Below are 22,552 nucleotides of genomic sequence, written 5' to 3'. Positions count from 1 at the left end.
AAATATACTTACTGGCTGCGAATCTGAAGCGCCAGACTGTCCTTGCGAAGTTGTAAAGGTTTTTGACAAAAGCTTTTGTGCACAGCTGGCCTTGATCTCTCCAGCTGTGTCCACTCTTCGTAAATCGCTTTGGATAAAAGCGTCTGCTAAATGACTAAATGTAAATGTATTCATTATTACTGATATCTTGACATAGTGAATCGTTTTTCAATATAAAATTTAAAGAGTATTTTTTCAACTGATCTACACGTTCCATTGTCTACATACATTTACATTTAGTCATTTAGCAGACGCTTTTATGCAAAGCGACTTACTAAGATTTCGGGGAGCAAGCGATATGTCATAAAAGAGCAATAGTAGCCTACGATAGGTGTTAATACAAAGTTACTTTACAGCAGCAGCAGCATATCTTGAAATGCCTTCAGCCTAAGCCAGTAGAATGCTGCCTCTCAGCGTAAGGTCTCTCCCCAACCACATATTCATTTTTGGGGGGCCTTTCTTTTCATTGACATAATATCTTGATTTTTTGTGATCACATTATAAATACTCTAACAATCTTTAATAGCCTCACATTAAGGCTACTGGGATTTTAAATGTTGTGTTTCTGCAGTTCAACTCATTAGCATGTCGTAAGCAGCTTAGATGTTGGGGGATCGACACCCAGGAAACACACATGCTGATGCAATGCTCTAAGTCGGATGGCTCTTTCTAATGTTTCCATTTGTCTTCTGTTCTACAATTTAGTTTTCGTAAAGCCACTAAATCAACACTGCAAAACTTTATCGTATTATGGGATATTTTCTCGACATTCATGTCTAATCATGCGTTTAAATACGCGCTTCTCAATAGAACAGAACGGCCCATTTGGAGTGATTGACGTGCTTGTGGACGAATAATAAGTCGCTCTGACGCTGGGTGGGCGTGACCTTACGCATGGGCTCATGTTCGGTTGAGCATTATTTACCTCCGTTACCAGGCAGCAGGACACAGCATGGCGGTAAATCTGCTGTTATTGAACTCAATCTAGTTATCTTGACATTTAATGTATGCTTCTTTAATGGATAAGCACTTTTTATATGTGTTCTTGTCCGGAGATGTATTTATATTCTCACCGGTTTGTCTCTTTTGCTCAGTTTGACGATTATGTGCGTCATTTTGGTGGATTACAGCTGTTACTTACAGATACGACGTTACGGATCTAGTGATTCTTTTACTCGGTCTTTCTCTCTGTCAGTCTGAGGCCGAGGTTTGCGTTAAGTCCATGTAACTGATTTGACATGAAGTGAACGCATCACAATCCATGGCCACCAAGATGTCATCGCCCAGGTAATCTTACCGTCTGCTGATAGGATCAAACACAGCTGAAATATAACATGCGATTGATTTCTCTGGGTGTTTTTGGTTCAGTGATGTACGGGAAAATATAAAGAAGACACGGAGAGCACTAAAGGAGTCTTTAGGAAGAGTCAGAGATGATAAACAGGTATGAACACACTGCCAGTATACTGTACAGTGAACTATTATAGGCTACAGTATGGTTATAAGGAATTATTTTCATTAGAAACATTTGCATAATGTGTCTAATGAATTGCAATACCTGAATCATGTTAGTACTTCAGAAAGTTTACTGCATAAGACAAACACGATTGTTCTCTTTCTTGCGTTAGTGGTGCTTCCTTGAATGCGAAATGTTTCAATATTAAATAGCATTTTCCTATCACATGTTTCTGCAGTATTGTGCAGCCCTAGATACAGCATCTCACAGAAGTGAGTACACCCCTTACATTTTAGTCAATATTTTATTATATCTTTTCATGTGACAGCGCTGTAGAAATGACACTTTGCTACAATTTAAAGTAGTGAGTGTACAGCTTGTTAAACAGTGTACAACACACAGCCATTTAGGTCTAAATCGCTGGCAACAAAAGTGAGTGCACCCCATGTGAACATTTTCAAATTGTTACATTTACATGAACATTTACTCATTTAGCAGACGCTTTTATCCAAAGCGACTTACAAAGAGTTCTGGGAGCAATAAGCGATATGTCATAAAAGTGCAAAAGTACAATTAGCCATTTACCCTCCCCGGTGTCATGTGATTTGTAAGGTCTCCGGTGTGATTGGGGAGCAGGTGTCTTAAATTTGGTGGTATCGCTCTCACTCTCATAGAAGTTCAACATGGCACCTCATGGCAAAGACACTCTGAGGATGTGAAATAATAATTGTTGCTCTAAACAAAGATGGACTAGGCTATAAGAAGATTGCCAAGACCCTGAAACTGAGCTGCAGCCATACAGTGGTTTAACAGGACAGGTTCCACTCAGAACAGGCCCTCGCCATGGTCAACCAAAGAAGTGAAGTGCACGTGATCAGCGTCATAACCAGAGGTTGTCTTTGGGAAATGGACATATGAGTGCTGCCAGCATTGCTGCAGAGGTTGAAGGGGTCAGCCTGTCAGTGCTCAGACCATACGCCGCACACTGCATCAAATTGGTCTGCACGGCTGTCGTCCTAGAAGGAAGTCTCTTCTGAAGGTGATGCACGATAAAGACCGCAGACAGTTTGCTGAAGACAAGCAGACTAAAGACATGGATTACTGGAACAATGTCCTGTGGTCTGATGAGACCAAGATGAACTTATTTGGTTCAGATGGTGTCAAGCGTGTGTGTCGCCAACTAGGTGAGGAGAACAAAGACAAGTGTGTCCTGCCTATAGTCAAGCATGGTAGTCAAGCATGGTTGTGGGAGTGTCATGGTCTGGGGCTGCATGAGTGCTACCTGCACTGGGGAGCTACAGTTCATTGAGGGAACCATGAATGCAGACGTGAACTGTGACATGCTGATGCAGAGCATGATCCCCTCCCTTCAGAGACTGGGCCTGACACAGCTACAAGATGACCACTGCCTTGCTAAAGAAGCTGAGGGTAAAGGTGATGGACCTTAACCCTATTGAGCATCTGTGGGGCATCCTCAAACGGAAGGTGGAGGAGCTCAAGATCTCTAACATCCACCAGCTCTGTCATGATGGGGAGTGGAAGATGACTCCGGTGGAAACCTGTGAAGCTCTGGGCCTGGATGTGAAGAGGCTGCATTCTTTCATAGGGATGTACTTTGATTTCAGGAGAGCAATTTAGGACCCGAGTGTAATTTAGTCATTTCCCTGAGCATTTTTATTGAAACTTTACTGTTTTTCTTTACAGTGAATTAGTGTATAAATAAAGTGCATGAATGAGAAATGAATAAATACAGACATACATGCAGAAATGAAGCAATAAAGGTAATAAACAATACATTTTGACGTGCAGCCATTGAATTCAAATCTGCTCCGAGCAAGATTCAAACCGGTGATCAGTCTGACTTTGCATGAGAGTCTGACGCCCTACATGTGTCCATACACCATAACGTCAGAATACCGTAACTAGAGCACTGATGGCGAGTGAGAACACACAATGTTTTTTTATTATTTCTGTGTTATTCACTCACTTTTGTTGCCAGCTGTTTAGATATTAATGGATGTGTGTGTTATTTTGAGGGGAAAGCAAATTTACACTGTTATTCTAGCTGTACACTCACTACTCTGTTGCAAAGTATAATTTCTTTAGTGTTGTCACATGAAAATATATAATAAAATGTTTACAAAAATGTGTGGGGTGTACTCACTCCTGTGAAATTATTGTTATACAGATGAACTGTGGTATAATGATACACAGGTACAACAATATACACTTCTGCACACACACATCTGTAAAGGCTTGTATATGAAGGCTGTGCTGATGTGCTGTAGGCTTTGGTTTCGTCAGACTGGGGTTTTTCTGAGGAGAATGATCACACCACGGTGGAGGTTGGTTCTGTTCTCAGTCTTTTAGCTTTGTGTAACCCTGATACTTATTCTTTCATGCTGCATTAGTCTTTCCTTAAATATATATTTTTTTACTTTTTATGTGATTGTAACAAGATCCATAGAAGGAAGGAGACGGGAACGGGCAAACATAAAACAACTTTTAATTGATAAATATAAACGTAAATAGACAGCCAGCAGCCCCTCACGGGCGACTGCCGGCGACACACACAAACCATAACTAAAAGTCAGGCCTGGTCCTCTCTCACTGACGGTCTGGTCGCTCGTCCTCTTATGCTCCCAATCTCCCGCCTACCTCACTACAGTGATGTTACATTAAAAATGAAAGTGTTGTCATCATGTTTTCATGCTCATGTTATTTTCATTCTTTGTTCACATTTATTTATTCTCCGTATCATTTTATTTTTGTAAAACTCAAAATCTGAATGTCAGTGCTGCTCTTTTCCATACATTAAAAAGTAAAGGGTGGTTTGGACTGTAATGTTAAAACAACTTTGTTAAAATGTCTACATAAAGTATAGACTGCTGTGTTTTCAGAATCAGAATTCCATAAGATTTATGTGAGAAACAGATTGCATTTATAATCTCAATTATAATTAAAGTCAAACTTGCCAAATTGGTTACAGCATTTGCAAGAGAGCTGTCACCGTCACGTTTTTATATAGAATACACCGGATTTCAGTGAAAAACTACTAAAAAGTTTTATAATTCAGGGTCAAAACAACATGAGGTGAATAAATGATGGTGACATTTTCATTTTGGGGTGAAAAAGTATTCCTTGACTGCTTTTCTTTTCTGCTTCGGAATCTGCTGTATCTAGATTATTTTAACTTAAGTCTTTAGTTTGGGTGTTTGATTTATGTGTAATACGCTCCTCAAGCTGTATCTTTTCTCTTGGATATTTGATATTCTTTGTCCTTCAAACCAATTCAAAGATACTAACCAATGAGAGAAGTACTGTGTGTTGTCATTCAACTTGACTCTTTCATCGGGGACAAGTTACACCCGATACCAGCTGTGTTTTCCCCTTTTTGGGAAAGTTTCTACAAATGTAAATGCCCCAGATGACAAAACTTCACTTTCCAAATACAACAGTTAAAAAAAGGACAGTATGTCAGTATATGCTGTCCATTATAGGTGAGCAAACATCTGAGCATGTATTTTATCAATGTATTGCGTAACATATCATATTAGGAGATGGCAGTTGAAGAAGAGGATCCTGGCGAGACACTCAGACGTTCATTAAAGGCAAAGCACATGAAGAGAAAAAAGAAGGTTAGGACTGCAAAAATTGCAAAGACTTTTTTTCAACATTCTAAATACAACTAACGTATTTGCATACTGAATAAGAATTATTTTAGCTTAAATTGCAGTTCTTTTCTTTTGAGTGTCATGGCTTCTGTGTTCAGCTGCTTAAGGAAATGGTGCTGGAGTCTCCTCCAGATGAAGAGACGGCAGTGCAGGAGGAGAGAGGAGAGGGTCTACAGCGTGATGATAGTTCATCAGTGCGGTCACCTAGAGGTGAGAGATGTCTTCAAACATCAGAAAACATATAATTCAATTTTAATTCTACAATGTTGCATTGTTTCAAAGCAGCTTTACAGGAAAAAACTAAAGAAAAAGTTACCATTCTAGTAAGCAATGTTAATGGAGTTTACTAAAGGGCTTTAAACTAATCTAATACCTGCAACGAACACAACTCAGGGGTGAGGAACCCAAACTCCAATGATAAATAAATGGAGAAAAACCTTGGGAGAAACCAGGCTCAGCCGGGAGGGCCAGTTCTCCTCTGGCATGTCACAGCTGCACTCAGTCATTTTTAGTAAAAGTACCTTTAATGGTTTCTAGTAATCTGTTGACATAGAGAACCTATGCTTTTTCAGCTGCTGTTTTTGCACTCTATTAGACTCCTTCTGTCTAACTCCAGGAAGCCCTTAGTTTGCGTTGGAGAGTGTCAAGCCAAAATTCAGTTGTAAAACTGAACATGGAACTTGGATATCTCTCCAGTAAACAAAATAAACTTGATGTGTCTAGAGCAGGATTATGCATCGATGATGACTCTATTTAGATTACGTTATTCTCTCTCTCTAGATCTTCCTCCTCGTCCCGTGATAAGACCAGGCTCCAGCCAATCAAAGACCTCCATGAGACAGCGTGTGACTGAGAAGCTGTGGGCAGCCAAGGTCAGGTTCTTCCAATAATACAGAATCAAAGGAGAGAGTAGCAAACTTTTTAATTTCAGTATTAATTATTCGACTCTTGTGTCCTCACTTTAGTCTAAAACCGCTAGTCTTCTGGAGCAGGAATCCGTTATGGAGCCTGTCAGCCGCCTGCAGAGTCTGCGAGACAGAGAAACCCTCACTAGATTCGACAGAGATGTAAGCAACGGCAGAGATAATATTAAAATTGGACAAAATCCCCAAATGTTCTTTACCGTCGTTTTCAGCATGCTGTATGTATTGCAGCAAATATCAGGTGATCACAGAACGGTTTGTGTCTTCTTTTAGATAGATCAAGATCTGCAGGTTGATGAAGGCTCGTCGTATGCTGCCAGGTTGAAGTTCCATGGCGTAACCAGACGTGCAGGCCAAGACAAAAGGGTGAAGCTCTCTATTTCTTCTACAAGGACACTCAAAGTACCCCTTCCATCCTCCCGTATTTGAAGTAAAATGTACTCGTGTTTTCCAGGACAGTGCCTATTTTAGTACACATTTTGAGGAATTTCTTCTTTTTATTTTGTTTTCAAACGGAGCAGGCTGAGGACGGTTTACCAACTGCTGAAGAGGCGTACAACTTCTTCACCTTCAACTTTGACCCGGAGCCCCAGGATAAAAGCCGTAAGCAAAGACAATCCAGGAGAAGAGAAGCAGAGGAGGAAGAAGACGCTGAATCTGAGAACGAAAAAGGAGAAGAGGAGGACGAGGAAGAGGGTGAAACCGAGAGAGACTATGAAGGAGAGCAGCCGGAATCCAGGGTGAATGCTGTTCCTGTTTTCTTTGGTTCTGCTTCATAACAAACCAAAGACAACCATAACATTTTGCAATGTTTTGCAAGAGTTTCAAATAGACAAGAAATGTAAAATTCTTTGACAGTAAAGCAAAATCAGTCATCAAGCATTGCCTCATTTTTAGGATGAAGATGCTCCACTGGTCAGCGATGTGGAGGAGGACGTGTTTGTCATCGACCAATCAGAACATGATTTCTTGGAAGTAAGGAGGGCAGAGTATTTGGGGTACAGCAGGCAGCTGCAGAGGGAGAGAGAGATTGTTTTTGTACCCAGCATGAGGACAGGTACAGCCAGCCAGTCCATAGACCCTAAAGACTTTCCTATAAGACAGGAAATGACTTGTGGGATGCGTTTTTGTGTGACAGTTCCTGCGTCTGGTAAGTTGCCTGAGAATGTGCATCCTCGCTACCTGGAGGAGGAGGGGCTATATGTGGGGGAGAGGCCATCGGTGTCCCTGACCAATCAGAACATTCTGGAGAACCGCATCCTGAAGCAGGCTGAGGTACTAATATCTTTACTATCACTTCAACTGCTTTAAGGACTTCTGCAGGCATAACATAAACTTGTGTCCATGTCAGATTTAGGGAATGCAAGTCCCTAAATGCAAGATATGTCCCATTTTTGTCTAAAACAAGAAAATCTAGTTAAAGTGATCTAAGAATTGAACTTGAAAGAATTTTCTTCTAAATATAAATGTTGTGATGTCTGCTGTAGGGCAGGAAGTGGTTTGGAGATGATGGCCGTATTATGGCTCTGCCTGACCCGATCAAAGAGTCTTCCTCCAGACCGCCTCTCTTCCACCTACTGGATGAGTTGGATCCAGCACTGCAGACTGTTTACAGAAAGGTGAGGATGTTATTATTTTAGACACGGGGAATCTCAAAGCTACCCAAATGTTAAATAGAGTGAAGCTTTTTAAAATGACAATATTTCATGTGATTGGCTGAGAGAGATCAGGTCCGCTGGGAAACAGTTTTGGCTGGATTGAGAGTCCAATGCACAGATGTGAAGTTTTGGCACACAATAGATTTTTTGCAACCTAATACATACAGTAGAGCAGTGGTGAACATTGTAAGGTGCCCACCAAGCACAGCGCAAATTAGATGAAAATTACATTTATTAAGTTAGAATAAACATTACTTTTATTCAACCAAACATAAATGTTTTACAATCAAATATAGCTTTTCAGCCCACAATAGCCAACTAAATTAACCAGTCTTAAAACATTTTCAAGCTCATTCTTATCCTGCGTTCTCTTGTGGTTTACTAATGTTTTGAATGATTCACTGATTTTGTTTTATATCCGCTAGTGAGTTAAGCGTTTTAAACGAATCGGTTCAAAGGAGTCATTTGGGTGCGAGTCATTCTGATCGTAATGTGTGTTCATACTGGTGAACTCACTGTGTACAGATAATGCTAATTCAACGAGCCAATTGCACAGTTTCCAACATACAATGATGTACACCACGTTCATTTAAGAAATCTTTTAAGAAATTAAACGTAAGTGATTTAAAATAAACAATATTCACCAGAAAAGCTGTGAAATACAGCTAATACAGCCCCTATTAGCTCTTAGAATGACAGTCGGTTGACAGAATACAGGCAGTGTTTTTTGTGAAGACACCCGACGCAATTTGGGCGAGAGACTGGGGCGGCACGAAATTTGACAGACGCCCTGGCAATGTACCCTGATGAAACTTATCTGAAATAAATGCTATGTTGAATTTGAAATTGAGAAATGGAGACAGTGGCTTTTTTTTAGTTAGTCTGGCCCTTAACCTTTTCATGAAACTTCTTATTGAATATCGAAGTGATAAAATATCTTCTTATCTTGCCTGTTTTTGTTTTAAAAAGTCCTTATGCAGTAATGACAAGTGACGGGTAGAGTCACAAGAGCACATGGAAGCTGTGGGAACCCTGTAATTCCCAATCTTCATGTCTTAAAACACACCAGGGCGTTCCACTCCACACCATTCAGTGCTAAATTGCAATCCTGTAATGTGTAGAAATGTTCCATGGCCATTTCCGGCTCGCAGTCTTTTGCCAGGTAATATGAAGCTGATGTGAGGTGTGAGAACAAAGATCTCTTCCAGATGTGTGGTGATGTCACGGGTTAAGCAGAGAACAGGGGCGTGTCGTGCATAACTGAAAACAAAAGGCATCCATGCAGCCATGTGTGTTGAAATCAGTAAGACGGATTTAAGACGTAACTGCTGCAATAATCAAATAAGCTAAAGAGAAACACTGTGAGATTTTTCTAGCTCTCAGAGACGAATAGACCAGATTGATGCTGCTTTACGGGTTATTACCGATTGTGACATAAAAGAGAGCAAGTAAAAATAAACCAACATGAAAATGAGGAACATCAGGTCGACTTCAGGAGCGTTAGGTAAAAGTGAGAAAACTAACAGAGTTTTGATACAAAATTGGCAGGACAGTACCAGTGTTGAGTGCATTCCTCAACTGAACTATTCAACCCGGTTTTCAATGTTATTGCAAGAAAAATGATCAATCATTTTATTTTATCACTGAGAATGAATAAGTAACCAAAAAAAGCCTTTGCAGTCTTGTTATGTGTTATGTTCTGTTATGTACCATTTTGTTTCAGTAATAGCAAGTATAATATTTTTGGGAACAAGATTGCAAAGCTTAGATTGGCTTTATAACAAGTATATACAAGAAATAGTCAATCATATGATTATAGGGAATACTGTACAATATAATATTTGGTTTATGTAAATGTCATTTTGATCTGCTCTCTTCCAGGCTTTGAAGTCTGGGCATGTGAATCGCTACATTGCAGGAATGGGTGATCCCGAAGCGGACTACCAGCTGGACGTGGATGTATCTGGCCTCATTTTCTCCCATCACCCTCTTTTCAGCCGTGAGCATGTGCTGGGAGCCCGTCTCGCCCAGCTGTACGATCAACACCTGACCAGAAAGCAAAAGAAGCTCACGCATCTTCTGACCGATAAGGTAACTATTGTTGTCATAACCAAGCTTCCTGTTCTCAGCCATCTGAGACTCATTGTGAATGTGCGTGTGTTATGTCTTTAGCTGAATGGCTTGAGAAACACGATTCGTAACATGCTGGAGCTGCACAGGGGAGATGCTCTGAGTCAGATCACCCAGCAGAGGATAGCTGAGTACAAACAGGAAGTGAGGTACAGCAGTTAATTTCACATCACCAAAAGCATAAGTAGTGTACAAATAACAATACACATTATAAACACTATACACAAAAAATAGAAACCATAAACGAACACAATATACAAATGATACACATAATAGTGATGAATAATATGCTATTAAGGTGTTATGGTGGTGTTATTTTATTTTTTATTTTATTGTAGTTACATTATTACTTTAAAAGATATTTTATTTATTTATTTTGAGCTTTTATAATAATTTTTGTTAAATTGTTGTTATGTGACTTTGTCATTTTATTGTTTTAAATTGCTATATTAAGTTGTTTATTTCAGTTTTAGTTTCGTTTTTATTTCAGTCAATCATTTTTGTGCCTCAGCCGAAACTTATTTTACTTTATTGCTAAGAAAACATTTCTCACGTTCATTAAGTTGAAGTTTTTATAATAATGTTTTGGCCTATATTTTATTTGTTTTATTTTAACCGAAATGTTTTAATAGTTTTAGTTAAAGTGATACCACAAAGTGAAAACAATTTTCTTTCTTTCTCAGAACACAAAAAAAGATATTTTGAAGAAAGTTGGTCACCGAATAACCATTTACTATGGACACAAAACCAATTCAAGTGAATAGAGGCCAGTTAACAACATTCCTCATAATATCATCTTTTGTGCTCTACGGAAGAAGACAAAGGGCACCAAATTCGTAGTTTTCCCCTTAATATATGTCTTTTTAAAGGCTTTTATAGGTTTTTATTTTTTCATTTAATGTGATTCAACACATACAGACACACTCGCCATCTGCGTGATGTGGAGCAAGAGAAGGACAGAGCTCTTCTCAAAAACATCATCAGAGTGTGGAAGGAGCTCAAAGGCCTTAGAGACTTCCAGAGATTTACCAACACACCGTACAAACTCTTTATCAGGAGGTAGGGCTGTTGTTTTATGCATTTCTATGTGTGTGTGTGTTTGCGTTTGATTTCGTGAGAATATCAACCTTATGTTAAACTTAACAGGGAGATGCTTGACACGGAGCAGGACGAGCTGGAGTTCGAGAATGAGATTGTGATGGAAGTTTCAGAACTGCGGGCTGAAGCTGAGGAAGACTATCAGAGGAAGATGAGCGAGTACAGGAGACGACACGAGGAATGGAAATCCTGGAGGAGAAAACAGGTATGCCAGATATAAACCCTGTCCGAGACGGCTGTTTCTAGATCAGTGTTATCTTACAGCTCATGCTGTGTCTTGCATTTACGCGAACAGAAAATTACAGCACTAAGAGTTGCTGTTCTGTGATTATACTCCGCCATTAAGCATTTAGTAAACTCTGAATATGTTGAATTGTTGAGCTTTAAATGAACGTGTTATACTTTTTTCAGCAGTAGTAAATATCTTTTGGGGTTCTTTTCAGAAAGCCCTCAAGAAAAAACAGAAAAAGAAACTACAGCAGGATGATGAAGATGAGGATGAAGAGAGTGAGGAAGAGCTGGGTGAGGAGCCCGAGAAGCCCGACTCTCCAGAAAAACCGGACATGACCACTGTTGAAGAACAGGTACGGGAGAAAGCCACCAGGATTCGCAGGAAACCTGGAGAACCGGTTCTGATCCCAGAACTGACGGTTTCAGGGCACGTCACCCCCAATGAACAGTGTCCACGGTAAATAGACACACAACGCACACACTCAAAAACATAGCTCATACCTTCACATGGTGACTTAATAGGGATCATGTAGAACAGTCGAAACTGGTTGATTTTCATTGCATTTAGTTAAAAAGTAATGCTTCCAACACTCAAGCAGAAAAAGAAACCCCTAAAAAAAGTTCTGAAAAAAAGAAGAAAAAGTTCTTAGGTTGTTAAAGGGTCCCCCAATTGTGGTTGATTAGATTAACACTGCCATTAGCTATTAAAGCAATAATCCCATTTTATAACAGCTAAGGGCGTTGTGGCATGATGCGTGGCTTATTGCTTTTTTATAACAGTTATTCCATATGCGTAGCAAGGTTTCATAAAATAAAGTAAATAAAATAAAAGAGAAACACGTAAACTGGAGCGCAAATGGAAACAAACCCGATTAGAGGTCTTTAAAATTGTGTGGAAAGAGAGTGCAAACTGTTATAAAAAGGCACTAAAAGCAGCAAAGGCTGAGCAGCTACGTAACCTCATAGATTGCTTGCACAATTATACTGATATTGAGGGACAGGCACTACAATGGTTCAGATCTTACTTATCAGACAGACATCAATTTCTCCATTTATATGGGGAATCATCAAATCTAACGCAAGTAAATTATGGATTACCTCAGGGATCGGTTCTAGGACCCTTGCTATTCTCCATATACACGCTGCCCCTTGGAAACATTATTATTAAAAAACATGGATTAGCTTCCACTTCTATGCAGATGATACTCAGCTATATATCTCATCAAGACCAGATGATTCCTTCCAGCTATCCAAATTGGCAGAGTGCATCGAAGATATAAAACATTGGATGACTTGTTATTTCCTTCTTTTAAATTCTAATAAAACAGAAATATTACTTATCAGACCAAAGACACGTAAACCGAATATTTTGGATTATAACCTGGAAGTTGAATGATGTAATGTTACTCCAACAAATACAGTAAAGGATCTAGGCGTTATATTAGACAGCAACCTGTCATTTCTAAATCACACCTCGAAAAACAGCCTTTTTCCACCCAAGAATTGTTGCCAAATTATGAAATATTCTATGTGTTGCTGACGCAGAAAAGCTTATTCATGCATTTATGACCTCAAGACTTGACTACTGTAATGAACTACTTTGTGGTTGTCCTGCATCATCAATAAACAAACTACAGAATGCAGCTGCCAGAGTTCTAACCAGGTCCAGAAAATACCATCATAACCCCAATGTTATCAACTCTTCACTGGCTACCTATTAAGTATCGTATTGACTTTAAAGTTCCTTTAATCACTTATAAAGCCTTAAACGGTTTAGCCCCACCTACCTAACAGAGCTTCTATCACATTACAAGCCATCACGCTCTCCAAGATCTCAAAGCTTTTGATAACACCTAGAATAACCAAATCCACCAAAGGGGGTCGAGCTTTCTCATACGTAGCACCTAAACTCTGGAATAGCCTTCCCGATACTATTCCAGGATCAGACACACTCGCCCAATTAAAATCTAGATTAAAGACACATCTTTTCAGCCAAGCATTCACTTAATGCAACATATGCTAAATAAACCACCGGGAGACTGCTGACATTAGATATTATTTACTAGAATAATTTAACTTGTTATATAAACACCATGTACTGTGTTTAACTTTTTGTGTGTTTTTCAGTTTCTTATTGTCTTATTGTCCCCTGTAAAGCTGCTTTGAAACAAAGCACATTGTGAAAAGCGCTATATAAATACAATTGAATTGAATTGAATAAAATGATGTTTAGGCTATGTAAATGTAGAGGTCAGCCGTTATAAAACGGCTTACATCTCGGCTCAGCCAATCTGAATCAAGCACCAAAACTGACAAATAAATAAATATAAAATAAAACAGTGGAGACTTTTATAAACTTTAAAACAATCCTTTCACTCCAGAGTTCATCAGGAAAAGTAACGCTCCCGTTTTTCGTTGTTCTTGTAGTGCAGAATTTGCTCGTAGAGAGGACGTGGCCAAGCGTGCCCTCTTCATCAAAGTCCTCTACAACGATAAAGAAGTTTCCAGAACAGACAGTCGAACCCTCAACATGGATTTTAGGGTTCACTTTGGTCAAATCTTTAACTTAAAGATAGTCAACTTTCCAGAGAGCATCAAACTGCAGGTAAGAGTTTTATTTGCACTTAACCGTAAATAAAATGTACTACTACAAACTACAAACGTCATTTCCATGTGTGATTTATTTCCTCTAGATATTCGAGAGTGTCGGCTCGTCTTCCTCCCAGCTGGCCGAGGCGTGTGTCCCAGTTCCAGAATCTTCCGTCCTGACCGGCAGCGCGCCATCTGAGGAGATGGAGTTTAGCAGCAACCAGAGAGTCACATTTAACCATGAGGGTGTTGGAAGTGGTAAACTCATGAATGTGCACACACACATCTAATCATTTCATCAAATTCGTTCGGCTTTCTCAGGCTCATGTTGCCAATTTCGATCTTGTAGGTGTCGCGTTTTCTTTCGAAGCTGACGGCACTAACATGCAAACCCTGCTGACCTCAGGGAAGCTCTCCTGCTGCGTTTCTTGGGCCGTTGGCATGAACGACGTCCCTCTCGCTCCCCCTTCCAATCATCCTGTAGGGGGCGTGTACGGGTCAGAGAGCCATGCAGAGATTCCACACTTCCTCTATAAGAAATACAAATACATTGGAATGACATCATTGTAAATAATTCTACATGTCTTTCTCTCTATTAGCGGTCTCATGCAGATGGACGCTATCGCATGTATCGGCGCGTCTAGTTTGAACGACATGAAGAAATTAGGAAAGTGGGCGGGCGAGTCTCGCCTCGACCCCAATGACCCCAACAACGCCTGCATTATGCAGCTACTCTCGGTACCTTTCCCAAAATTCTCTGCACCGTACTCAACCTCTCTTCAGGCGTAACTTTCGTTCTGTCATTTAAGAGGATGAGTGGCGGGGAGATGGCACTTCCTGAGTACTTCCGTCTGGAGCAGCTTCAGGAAGAGTTTAATTTCTTGTCAGATGAGGAGCTCCAGCGCTCTCGTCGCTTCCGTCTGCTGAGGCTGAGGAGTCAGGAGGTGCCCGAGTTCAGGCACTTTAAATGTGTCCCCTCCGTGGAGCGGGAGATTAGTGAGAAAGTGTTCCAGGTGAGATCACCTAAAGCGATTAACAGAAAAATTATAACTGAACTGATAAAGTTCACAATACTTTTGAACTTATTTCCAGTTCTGGAAAAGGCACTGAGCGGACTGTGGTTGGGGGGGGTTGAATTCTTAAACCTTAGATGCAGAAAGTTGGCTGTGGATAAAAGACAAAATTTCTCTACATTTAAAGTTATTTTAGGTGTCCCCGCTTAAAGCTCAGTCCCTGGACTCCATTCCTCTGCATCTTCTTTTTCAGCCCTGTTCATATCTCAGACAATGACTCTTTCTGTGATCTAACTCACAGAGGGGCATTGAGTTTATTTGATTTATTCGGCCGAACGCAAGAACATTAATCAGAGAGAAAGACTAACATGCTGATGGAAAAAGGGAAGAAAACAGACACAGTTGCCAAATTTATGAGAATAGACGAGCGGTTCTCAAAAGTTTTTCTTGTAAGGCCCCCTTTGTGTAGAGTGCATCGCTTTGTGGCCCCCCAAATAAAAACGGATAATCTTAAACTAAAATTTTGATTAAACAAAACATGTATTCAGTTATACAAACGGTGGAACATCCTCTTTTCGTTGCGAAAAAATCTGTGCCCCCCCAAAATTCAGTTTTCTTGAACACAGTTGCACAATTATGAGGGTATTTGTAGTCACAGGACTACACGATGAGAATTCATCGTCAGTGCTTAAACTTTTAAATTTTGCGAAAAAGCGTTACTAGTCAGTTAAAATACAAGTATTTGTGTTGCAGGAATATGAGAGGAGGATAAAGGAAGGAGAGATCATTGATACAAAGGACCACATCAATGCACATCGAGCTCTCGTTGCCAGATATCTTCAGAGAGTGAGCGACACATTTCTTCTCTCATCTCGTCTGTGTGACGTGATCTCTCGTAATGAAGTCTCTGTCTTTCCTCCTCAATCTCTATCTTAGGTGCGAGAGTCCGTCATTAATCGATTCCTTATAGCGAAGCATCATTTTATCCTGTCTGATGTGGTTTCAGAGGATGAGGTCCCCAGTATCGGGTAAACGGCTCTCTTCCTAAGTCACCTCATATACTTCTACAGTCTTTTAACACTGAAGTCACACTGAAGCTTTGACTCATCTTAAACTCCTCAACTGACTCTCCGACACGCTTCTACACAAAGAGAACAATGCGTTATGCATGTGACAAAAAAGCACTTACGTTTTTGAAAGACAACATACTTTGAATTAAAATGCACAAACCAGAAGCAAAAGTACCCAACAAATAGTTATTATATTTTCATGTGACCATTAATGTGATTATGGACCGTTAGGGATGTGAAAATTCTGAAAGTGGCTCAACCTTATAGAAACCATTGAAAATCTTCACATTGGTTTTTAAACCCCAAATATTGACGACTGAGCCATCAATATGGTGGAACCCTTCAAATCTTAATTTTTTCATTTTTATGGTTGACTTTTGCATGGAATTGCCATTGACAGTTATCGTCTTTTATTTCTCTTTTTGTTTGTCTTATGTTTGTATATTCAGTGGTGCAGGTTCTGGGTATGTTTTCAGTTCTTCTTTTGTTCTTTTAAGTCCTGCGTAAACCTTTATTTTCCTCCTGTATGTTCCCTCTGATCTATGTGTTTGTGAGGTGTCTTTCTGTGTAGAGTTAATATGTTAGACGTGTCCCTGTGCGGAGAGATCACACACTCATACGGAGTATAGGAGTTATACAAAGACATTAAGTAAGCTAAAGCCGCAATATGTTTTGGGGCACAACAAACAAAAATCAGTTATTGAACAAGTACATTAAAAATCTTATCCTGGGGACAGTTTTGCTGGAATTGTATGTCGTTTTATCTTTCAAAACATAGATGGCAATATAGAGGCTAAAGTCACAGGTTGCAACATGTTTCACTTACAATTAAAAAAGTGTATTTTTCTCTTAAAGGGATAGAAATTGTAAATGCTGTCATCATATTTTCACCCTCATGTTTTTGAAAACCTGTATATGAATCGTTCTTCTGTGGAGCACAAAATAAGATACTTTGGGATGTTTCAATGATAATGATTGGGAATTGTGTTCATACAGCGGACGTCAGTGGGGGCCCATGTTGGTTGGGTGAACTGTCCCTTTAAGAAACCAAACTAATACACAAAAGATAAATAACAAAAGAACAACAGAAATTAAATGTTTACAACAAAGTTACGTGTTTATCATTTAGTTTTCGATACGTATAAATACGTATATTTCAATAAGTTTTTGTTAGTGTGTGTTTGTGTTGTTTGTTCAAGTTAGACATTGACAGAAGTTAAGCAAATTGATTGTTGATATTGCTAAAACAGTCCTTTCTCAATGTCAAATCACAACATATCCCTGACCAAATCACGCTGACTTTTTTTAGGGTTTTGGGCTTGAACCTCTTTAAACTGGCTGAACCCAAGCGGCCCCTGAAGCCTCTCAGGAAGGAGAGGAAGAAGGTGACCGCTCAGAACCTCTCAGACGGAGACATAAAACTCTTGGTGAACATCATCCGAGGATACGACATCCCCATCCGCAGACCTTACACCAGGTTCCCACACATCTAGACATTCATTTCTTACCCTAATGCTAAAGCTTGTGGATTAGAGCCGGTCTAAACTTATACTTAACCTATTGTCTGTACTGCTCTCCGTTTTTATCTCTGTGTTGTCAGTAAACCCCCAGTGTCTGCAAGGTCAGCACGACCCTTCACAGAGCAGTTTACAGCTCCTGTGTCATCCCAGACACCTGGGCAGGGCAGCGATTGGCCCCTCGGACAGGTAACACACCTTATACAGCAGAAAAGTCAACAATAATAGAACAAGAAACAATCAAAAAAGCAAATGCAAAAATGTCATGTAAAATAGGTGAAATGATTGAGAGATGTGTGTGTATGTGTGTGTTGTGTAGCCTCTGATCAGGCCTTTTGTGGAGGTGTCTTTCCAGCGTTCAGTTCTCCAGACGTCTACTGCTGAGGGTCCAAACCCCTGCTGGAATGAAGAGATTGTTTTGCCATTCAGGTCTGTGTAGATCATCTCAGAAAACCAGTTATCATGTCTAACCCCTCCAAATAAACACAAAGAAAAATATAGCTGCAAGCAGCAATTATTGGGTCACGCCATACAAAGGCACAAGAGGAAAGGCATGTGTTCATGTCTGATCATGAGTTTTTCAAAATCTAATGCAAAATCATTGTAAAAGCACTAGATACACAACATAATAGACTACAACTTTTGACCACTAGATTTGGGCCCGCTGAATATGAGGTGAACAAAATGTTCTACTGTGGTTTTGTATCAATAAGTATGATGACGATACAGCCATATGACCCTTAGGCATGCTCTATGGCATGCGGTTCTATGAGCTGGTCTAAACGCAATGGCGGTAGAAGAATAAGAAAAGTTGGGCATCTTGTTTTATTGTGCTTTATATTACATTATGTACACTTATAGTACAATGTACTTACCCACAAATGTTTGTTTTCAAATTAAATAAACGAAATACTTTCATCTTAGCGCTCCAGATGGAGACTATAGCTCCACCTGTCTGCAGTCGGTCAGAGACGAGGTCTTCATTAACCTCTTCGATGAGCTTCTCTATGACGTAGTGGAGGTGAGGAACATTAAGATGTTCTTGACTCTCCACAGTGTTTTATTAAGAGTAACTCTGTTTCAATGGAAAGTAACAAACGTTTCTGTTTTCAGGATGAGAGAGAGAGAGGAAACACCATTCACACTCGGATAGAGAGACACTGGCTCGGTTCTATCAAGATTCCCTTTAGCACCATCTACCTGCAATCTCGGGCAAGATAGCTTTGCTTTAGTTTTCACACAAACCTTAACATTGGGCTTTTACATTATGCAATTGATCCTCAAATGAATAATCGAGTGTGCTCTATACGGCTGATTGGATGATGAAACCTTATTGTGTGGTCGATGGTGGAAATAGATCTGATGGATATGATGTTGTATGTTTAGATTGATGGAACGTTTAAGGTGTCCACACCTCCAGTTCTGCTGGGTTACAGTAAGGAGAGGAGTTTGGGCAGTGATGGTGGATATGATGCTCTCCGCAGTCTGAGTGAAGGAACCTTCCTCAGCCTCTTCATCACCATCGAACCCCAGCTGGTGCCTGGAGAAAGCATCAGAGAGAAGGTACGGGTGTTGCAATTCTTTTGAATTAGATTTGACATAATTCAGTTTATAATTTTGTGGATTTTGTCAAAATGTTTTTTTCATATCCTTTTTTTGGACTGCTTGTAATAGATGAAGGAAGTAAAGGTAACACAATGGCAGTGGATGTGAATGTCGTGTTCCAGGTTGAATAGAGTTCAGCAGAAGTTACTATTCGTCGCTGTCCTTCTAACCCCGGATCTCCAAATTCGCCCTTATTCAGAATCAGGAAATGAAAAAAACGCTGCACCTTTCAAATGAAAGTTTCTTAAAGTTAAACTTTTTATTCATTTTTATTGGTAATATTTTTCCAAAACCCAGTGACACAAATAAAGGGTGACTTATAATAATGTTTTGACACAAAAAATAAAGGTTTTAGATGGATAGCAGTCCCGGTATCGACAGAATGTGATCATCATAGAGCTCAACCTGTATTGAACCTGGAACTTTCCTTTAAGTGTTGTCTGTTTGTGGCGTTCTGAATAGAGCAATGTATAACTACATATACAAAACGTATTCTTGCTCTTTATATCATCTACAGCTCAGTGCAAATGTTTTGTTGAATGACCTTTGACCGTCTCCATTAGTTTGACAGTCAGGAGATGGAGCGCTTGCTGACGGCATGTGAGGTCTTTGAGAAAGAGGCCAGTCACCGTTTCTCCGACCGACCCTGTCTCACCACCGTCATCGACATCAATGGCAAAACCGTCTTCGTCACGCGATTCATTCGACCTCTGAACCCTCCGCAGGAGCTGTTGGATGCTTTTCCTAACAGCCCTCAGGATACCATGGTATATCCACACACTCGATTTGTAATGCCGTGTCAGGGAATTCCCAGTATACAACAATGCATGTAACAGAGAGCGCTCCCATTTAAACCAAAATAAACCATATGGCTTAAAATACAGAAATAATAAATAATAATAAATCCACATGATCTCTTATTGTTTGTTGTTGTTGTTCTGCTCATCTCTCTCTCTCTGTCTCCCTCCTCAGGAGTTAGTCGCGCGATATGTGTCGCTCATCCCCTCTCTTCCAGACAGCGTGTCTTTCGCAGGAGTCTGTGATTTATGGAGCACATGCGATGTGAGTGCACATAATACTCTCCCGGCCTTTGCTTTCTATTCATCTGTGAGATTTTATTTGGATTCATATTTTGTTTTTGGTGTTTTCAGCAATTTCTGACTCTGCTGGCAGGAGATGAGGAGGAGCACGCTGTATTACTCTGCAACTACTTCCTGTTTATGGGGAAGAAGGCATGGGTTATCATAGGCACAGCCATTCCTGAGGTGAGTGACCGTTGTTTAAACAAGCAAAGCGGCGTTAATCTTTCCTGTTGATGTATAACTATGAGAGAACTGTAAGACGTTAGTGTTTGTTTGTGTGTTGTTTTATATGTGTTTAGGGCCCTACAGCGTACGTGTTGACGTATGAACAGAGCCGCTATCTAATCTGGAATCCCAGTACTGGTCAACACTATGGACAATATGACATATTCTGCCCCATACAGACCATTGGCTGCCTCATCAACACAGATAATGTTAGTAAACATAAACATAAAAACAATCTGCGCCTCTTGAGTTTCATGACTGAAGAAAGTTGTTTATTTCGTACGATGATGTTATTATTGTTGTTTATTTATCTCTCTCTCAGGTTTGGTTTAATATCCAGCTGTATGCTGCACCAGTAAGAATGAGTTTCGACGTCTCAAGGCCAAAACTCTGGAAACCATTTTTCTCACGAGCTTTCCCCGATCCCGGCCTCTCCAGTGTGCAGGTGAGAACTGCCCAAACAGCTGACAGCTCTTTTATTGTACAGAATTTCCCTTCACACTGGTACTTCACTTCACTTTCTGATATTATGTCTGATTTACAGTGTGTTTTCCGATTTGAATGTTGTGTTTTTAGCCAGAGTCTCTGGTGTACAGACGGACAGACAGGGCAGATGCTGTCGAGTTACAGGACAGGTTGGTCATTAATCCGTCTGATATTATAAGAGATTAAGATATATATAATATATCATAATAAGAGATATTATGATCTCTCCGCTGATGGTACTGCAGGATAGAGAAGATTTTGAGGGAGAAGATCATGGAATGGCGTCCGCGTCACCCCACGCGCTGGAACCGGTATTGCATTTCTACGCTGCGGCAGTTTTTGCCGAAACTGGAGCTGAGCGGAGGGCGGGAAGTGGCTGAGGAACATCGTCTTGAACTGCAAAGCCTTCTGGGAGAATACAGGGTCAGTGCTCCGGACAGAAATCCCAATTACACTCTACGTGAACAACCTGAAATGCATCTCAACATCATCAGTTTTTTTGGTTCCATTTCAGATATCTGGGTTTCCACTGCATCTGCCTTTCTCAGAGATTCGGCCAATCATTGAAGCCGTTCACAGTACAGGGGTCCATAAGGTGGAAGCCCCAAATGCAGAGTTTGCCCTGGCGGTCTATGTACACCCGTACCCCAGTAATGTGCTGGGGGTTTGGGTGTACATCGCCTCTCTGGTCTGTGCACACTAGATCAAAATGTATGAATTCAAAAACTATTACGTTTTAATGCTTTTTATTAAAAATGCATTTTAGGACATTTTAATGGTACTGTTAAAATGTAAAGAACCGATGATTGTATTGCATTTTTATATTTTGTTATATATTTTTTTAAATGTGCTAAATGGAGAGCAAGAAAAGGAAATGTTCGCAAAAAGGGATATGACTGATGTTTGTAAATGTAGCTTTGTATTTTCTACTTTATATTTTCAAGTAGATGATATTTTGCATATCCATACATACAAATAAATGTTTTATAAGTGTTTTGCATGTGAATTACAGTAGTAACTCTCAGTCCTGAGAGACATGAACACACAACAGAGACAGAGATGTTATCACTCTTACTGATGTGTTTGTCTGGCTCAGATCAGATCTGTCAGCAGCTATATACTCTGTTCACTTCGTGTCTTGTATTGGACTTGTCGGGTCTTGCGGGTGTCATTTCATTGTTGATATCAATACAATGATCTTAGACAGCTGTCCTTTGACTTTGGTCTAGAGAAACGGTCAAACATCCTTAAAGGGACAGTTCACCCAAAAATTTAAATTCTGTCATAATTTCCCCACCCTCAGACTGTCAAGTCAGCTTTATTTATATAGCACCTTCCATTGTTACAAAGCAGCTGTACAAGAAACATATTGACTATAAGCAAAACATATAAGACCAAACGTGTATACATATTCTGCTTAACACAAAGGAGGATCTTTGGAAAAAATGTTGGTCACCAAACAGATCTCAACCCCCATTGACTATGATATACTGTACATACAATAAATATTCAATTAAATTGTATATATGTAGTGCTTTTCACAATGTTCACTGTTTCAAAGCAGCTTTACATACATTAAAAAACATACATTATAAAAATAAAAGTAATAAAGTTTTTTCATATTGATGAAACTTAACTGAAATTAATATGTTTGTTAGAAGCTGTAAACCGTTCTATCGAAGTATTTACCATGTCATTGAAGTATATACATTTAAATGCAAAACATTAGACACCATATGCACATTTATTGTGGTTT

At 39.8% G+C, this 22,552-nt stretch overlaps 1 protein-coding gene across 2 annotated transcripts; it reads left to right on the top strand.

Annotated features, from left to right (window-relative positions):
- The first annotated feature begins 951 nt into the window (after positions 1–951).
- cc2d2a (coiled-coil and C2 domain containing 2A) lies at positions 952–21,790 on the top strand. Of its 2 annotated transcripts, XM_079478360.1 has the most exons (40): positions 969–997; positions 1,235–1,326; positions 1,408–1,483; positions 3,784–3,840; positions 5,053–5,133; positions 5,268–5,379; positions 5,950–6,041; positions 6,135–6,236; positions 6,366–6,458; positions 6,614–6,832; positions 6,990–7,149; positions 7,231–7,367; positions 7,580–7,711; positions 9,632–9,841; positions 9,923–10,029; positions 10,799–10,939; positions 11,027–11,183; positions 11,422–11,666; positions 13,637–13,814; positions 13,903–14,056; positions 14,148–14,295; positions 14,398–14,536; positions 14,608–14,811; positions 15,565–15,657; positions 15,748–15,839; positions 17,191–17,358; positions 17,482–17,587; positions 17,718–17,827; positions 18,323–18,419; positions 18,512–18,610; positions 18,785–18,961; positions 19,073–19,087; positions 19,567–19,770; positions 19,976–20,065; positions 20,155–20,268; positions 20,385–20,519; positions 20,633–20,755; positions 20,887–20,945; positions 21,042–21,219; positions 21,311–21,790. In XM_079478360.1, the coding sequence occupies exons 2-40, from the start codon at positions 1,301–1,303 to the stop codon at positions 21,497–21,499; spliced, it is 5,019 nt and encodes a 1,672-aa protein (XP_079334486.1). In that variant the 5' UTR covers positions 969–997; positions 1,235–1,300; the 3' UTR covers positions 21,500–21,790. The 2 variants fall into 2 exon arrangements, with proteins under 2 accessions (XP_079334487.1, XP_079334486.1); XM_079478361.1 differs by lacking the exon at positions 19,073–19,087 and having other exon boundaries at positions 952–1,326.
- The last annotated feature ends 762 nt before the right edge of the window (positions 21,791–22,552 follow it).

Source organism: Barbatula barbatula, assembly GCF_947034865.1.
Source record: "Barbatula barbatula genome assembly, chromosome: 17".
NCBI lineage: Eukaryota > Metazoa > Chordata > Actinopteri > Cypriniformes > Nemacheilidae > Barbatula > Barbatula barbatula.
The sequence above is the reverse complement of the archived record's forward strand: the minus strand, read 5'-3'. Positions and strand labels throughout refer to the sequence as shown.

Coding starts and splice junctions, on each gene's coding strand:
- cc2d2a (XM_079478360.1), top strand. CDS start 1,301: ATGGCCACCAAGATGTCATCGCCCAG. Junction 5,380..5,949: donor ATCAGTGCGGTCACCTAGAG/GTGAGAGATGTC, acceptor CTCTCTCTCTAG/ATCTTCCTCCTCGTCCCGTG. Junction 6,833..6,989: donor GAGAGCAGCCGGAATCCAGG/GTGAATGCTGTT, acceptor CCTCATTTTTAG/GATGAAGATGCTCCACTGGT.